Below are 4,391 nucleotides of genomic sequence, written 5' to 3'. Positions count from 1 at the left end.
GGTCCCCCGCGCGGGGCCGTGGTACGGCGGTGGTGGCTGTCACCTGTTTGTCCCCCCCCCCGTACACACACACCTCGTGGGGTCACGGCTGTGGGGCGGGGGGAGCCCACGCGTGGGGCCCAGCTGCCCCCGGAGCGGCCGTCTTTCCCCACCCCCCAAAAAAAGTTGGGTGCTGGGATGGGGGGCGGCCGTGGGCTCGGCGTCCCCAGAAGTGGTGGCACGGGGCTGGCACGGGGGCTGCGGGGTCACCATCAGCACTGCGGGGAAACCGAGGCACAGCGCGGGGGTCCCCACACGCAGCGGGGCAGAGATGGGGCTCACACCGTGCACAAGTGTGTGTGTGTGTGTTTGTGCATGTGTGTGCGTGTGTGTGTGCATGGCAGCCTCTCTGCAGTGCGTGTGCACATGCAGAGCGCCGGGGCGCGATGGGTCCATGTGCACAGCCCTGCTGCAGGGCGAGCGTGTGCGTGTGCACAAGCAGAGCGTCACTGCGAGGTGCTGGGGTGCATGCACAAGCACAGCAGCGCTGTCAGGTGTCGGTGCATGCACAAGCACAGCATGGCTGCAAAGCGTCTGTGCGTGCACAAGCACGGCAGCGCTGTCGGGTGCTTTTGCAGGCGTGCATGGATGCACGGGTAGAGCACCACCGGTGTGCACATCCCTGCTCACACCCACGCACGGCGTGGCTGCGTGGTGTTTCCGTGTGTGTATGTGTGCGTGTGTGTGTGTGTGTGTGCACGGCCTCACTGCAGCGTGCCACGCGACCCCGGTCCCGGCAGTGGCAGAGCCCCAAGGTGACCCCATAGGGCCATGCCGGGGGGGACCGCCCGCTGCCACCCCACCGCCCACCACCCCCAGCCCACCAAGCCCGCCCCCAGCAGCGCAGGGCATCGCTGCGGCCCCGGGATGGGGTGGGATGGAAATGGGATGAGCCGGGGAAAGCACACCCAGGAGGAGTTCGTGCTTTCAGCGCTGATCCTGAACGCTGCCCTGAGCCAGTGCCATGCGCGGTGACACCGGTGACACCAGCATTCTTGTGCCACCCGCAGGGACCCCAAGCACCTCCCACCCCCGTGACTTTGGGGCACAGCATTTGATTTGGGGTGGATTTTAGCATTTCCCCCTAACACCATCCATGCACGGCGTTCCCCCCAGCCCGGCTCTGGCTCCAGCTCCTAAGGAAGGGAACCCCACAAAGCAGCAAAACCACTGCATGGCGCTCACCGGTGCCTCTGGATTTTTGGGCAATCTGATTTTGGCTTTGGGGCAGATGCCCACCGAGGTGCCCCCATCCTCCCGCAGAGCCCAGGGCCCATTTGGAGGCAGAAACCCCCAAATCCGCCCGCTGTCTCCTTCCCCGCTGACCCCGTTGCTGGGCGCTGCGGCCTAGGGACACTTTGGGCACCGTCCCCGTTGTGCCTCGGTTTCCCCACCGCTGCGGGGTTGGGGGGCAGCCAGGCTCAGCCCCGTTCCCCCCGCAGAGATCCGCGAGGCCTTCAAGGTGTTCGACCGGGACGGCAACGGCTTCATCTCCAAGCAGGAGCTGGGCACGGCCATGCGCTCGCTGGGCTACATGCCCAACGAAGTGGAGCTCGAGGTCATCATCCAGCGCCTCGACATGGACGGTAGGGCTCGCTGTGGGGCGGGACGGGGCCCCAGAGCCACCCCACAATGGAGCGGGGCCTTGGTGCGAGGCCAGAGCCTCCCCCAGCCCCGTCCTCCTCACCACCGTGGCGTCGTTTGAGAGGATTTAATGATGCTGGAGTGCTCCCAGGATGGGGACTGCGCTCTTCCCAATCTACAAATCCAAAAGGAATGGGGTGCGAGGGCTGGATCCTGCACCCAGCCCTGGATCCCGCACCCAGCCCTGGATCCCACACCCAGCCCTGCATCCCGCACCCAGCCCTGGATCCCGCTCCCAGCCCTGCATCCCACACCCAGCCCTGGATCCTGCACCCCAGGCTCAGCCCCGCACCCCGGCCATGCCCCAGCCTGCAGCATCCTGTCCCTGTCACTCCCGCGCTCATTGGGACCTTAAGGAGCGCGTTAATTTATAGGATTCCATTCTTATTTTTTTTCCCCCATTTAAAAGCCTTTCAGGCGAGGCTGCCAAGCCGCGGCTCCCTTCATTACTCATCGTTAGTGCCGCCGTGACAGCCCCGGAGCTCGGCACCAGCCCCAGCCGCAGGATGAGACCCACGGCTGCACCGCAGTGGGGTCCCAAAGGGGCCGGGGTGACCTGGGGTGTCCCAGGGATGTTGGGGATCCCCCCGGCTTTGGGGTCCCCAGCTGTGGTTGCAGTCCCCAGCTGAGGCAAGGCTCTGGGCAGCATTGGGCTCCCAGCGCTGTTGGGGTTCCCTCTTTAGGGTCCCCAGCCAATGTTGGGGTACACAGATGGGTTTGGGGTCCCTGGCTGGCACCATTGTCCCCAGGCAGCACGGGGTCCCGGCTGGTGATGCCCTAGAGCCCAGGAGCCTGGGTCACCCTGGGCTGGAGATGGGTGACTCCTGGGCAGGATGGAACGCTGTCATGGAACCCCCAGGTGTTGTCCAGGTGCAGGACCACCCCCAAGCAACACATGAGCGGGGTCCCACCAAAACCCAAGGCTGTGGGGTAGGGTAGTGCCAAGCATCGCCCCAAATCAGTGCCACGCAGACCCCCTCCTTGGCGTCCCTTTGAGCACCAGCCGGGGGGTGATGCGCTCGGGCCCCACTCCCTCTGTGCGGTGATGGGGTGGTGGCCACCGCTCTGTCCCGCAGGTGATGGGCAGGTGGACTTTGAGGAGTTTGTGACGCTGCTGGGACCCAAGCTGTCCACCTCGGGCATCCCGGAGAAATTCCACGGCACCGACTTCGACACCGTCTTCTGGAAGGTAGGGGACAGCGGGCAGAGGGAGCGCGGGGGCTCGGGGCCACGTCAGGGTCGGGTGGGTGGAGGTTTGGAGTGGGTGAGGGTCCGGTCTGAGGCAGGGGGTGGGGTTAAGGTTAGGGCCAGGGTCGGGATTGGGGTCAGGGTTAGGGGGTAGAACCAGTGTGGGAGTCAGGGCCAGGGTCAGAGTTGGGGTCAGGATTGGGGCAGGGTTAGAGTTGGGGTCGGGGTTGGGATTAGTGTCAGGGTTGGGCTTGGTCAGGCTCAGGCTCTGGGCCACAATCAATGTCAGGCTTCGGTTGGGGTTAGGGTGCGGGCTGGGCTCTGGCTCCAGGTTAAGGTTGCTCGGGGTCAGGGTGAGGCTCAGGCTGGGGTTAGGATTAGGGTCAGGAGTGGGCTTAGGATCAGGCTCAGGCCCTGCGCTAGGGCTGGGTGTGGGGGCAGGACGAGGGTTAGGGATGGTTTTGGAGTCAGGCTGTGGGTCGGGGCCGGGTGCGGGGGCAGGAGCCGAAACACAGCGTGCTGCAGTGGAAGCACAAAGCCCAGCACCCGAGGGTGCCGCAGCACCCGGCCCCGCCGTGCCAAGGCCTGGGGGGGGATGGGGCAGCCCCGAGCGGGGTCCCACTGTGGGGTCCCTGGGTGCCCGCCCCGCAGTGCGACATGCAGAAGCTGACGGTGGACGAGCTGAAGCGACTGCTGTACGACACCTTCTGCGAGCACCTCTCCATGAAGGACATCGAGAACATCATCATGACAGAGGAGGAGAGCCACATGGGCACGGCCGAGGAGTGCCCCGTCGAGGTGGAGAGTGAGTGGGGCGCGGGGGGGGGATGTGGCGTGGTGACATGGGGATGTGGGGGGGGGGGACGCGGGGGGACCCGGGCTGTCCCCGCAGCCTGCTCCAGCCAGCAGATCCGGCAGACCTGCGTGCGGAAAAGCCTCATCTGCGCCTTCGCCATCGCCTTCATCATCAGCGTCATGCTCATCGCCGCCAACCAGGTGCTGCGCAGCGGCATGAAGTAGCGCGGACGCACGGGGATGTCCGTGCGGGTACGGGGCGTCCATCCAAACCCGTATGGGACGCCCAGCTCCTGCGAGCGGACCCGCGAGGAAAAAACACCCCGGGGATGGAGAGAAGAGCCCGGCACGGGGCGAGCGGGGAGCTCGCAGGGCTGTCTGCAGGACGCAGTGACTTTGAGAGACACGCACACACAACCGACCCTCGCCAGCAAATACTCAGTGCATGCAACGTGCATGGAGCCCGTCTGCCGCCCCATCCCTCCGAGCCGGGCCGACCCGGCGCCGGATCCCGTCGGATGCACCGTGATAGCCTCTATAGCTCGATATTTATGATAAAAACGGAACAGAACACACACACACACACACACACACACACACACAAACCAAACCATCTCGTAAGCAATACACCCGCGCGTGAGATGTTTTTCTCTTCGGAGATCCGGGAGCGTTTGCATGGACGTCGCTGCCAAGGGCTGGATGTCACCCCCCCGCGCCCCCGCCCC

At 65.4% G+C, this 4,391-nt stretch overlaps 1 protein-coding gene across 1 annotated transcript; it reads left to right on the top strand.

Annotated features, from left to right (window-relative positions):
- CABP7 (calcium binding protein 7) lies at positions 923 to 4,370 on the top strand. Its single transcript, XM_021412939.1, has 4 exons — positions 923 to 1,625; positions 2,760 to 2,872; positions 3,523 to 3,676; positions 3,764 to 4,370. Exons 1-4 carry the CDS (start codon positions 1,556 to 1,558, stop codon positions 3,889 to 3,891), a joined length of 465 nt encoding a protein of 154 aa, XP_021268614.1. The 5' UTR covers positions 923 to 1,555; the 3' UTR covers positions 3,892 to 4,370.

Source organism: Numida meleagris, chromosome 14, assembly GCF_002078875.1.
Source record: "Numida meleagris isolate 19003 breed g44 Domestic line chromosome 14, NumMel1.0, whole genome shotgun sequence".
NCBI lineage: Eukaryota > Metazoa > Chordata > Aves > Galliformes > Numididae > Numida > Numida meleagris.
Note: the sequence above shows the minus strand (reverse complement) of the source record. Positions and strands in the feature narration are given on the sequence as shown.

What these genes read in the sequence shown, in the direction of transcription:
- CABP7 (XM_021412939.1), top strand. Translation starts at nt 1,556, where the DNA reads ATGCGCTCGCTGGGCTACATGCCCAACGAAGTGGAGCTCGAGGTCATC. An exon ending in CCAGCGCCTCGACATGGACG is followed by an intron (nt 1,626 to 2,759) that starts GTAGGGCTCGCT and finishes TCTGTCCCGCAG; the next exon opens with GTGATGGGCAGGTGGACTTT. An exon ending in GTGCCCCGTCGAGGTGGAGA is followed by an intron (nt 3,677 to 3,763) that starts GTGAGTGGGGCG and finishes CTGTCCCCGCAG; the next exon opens with CCTGCTCCAGCCAGCAGATC.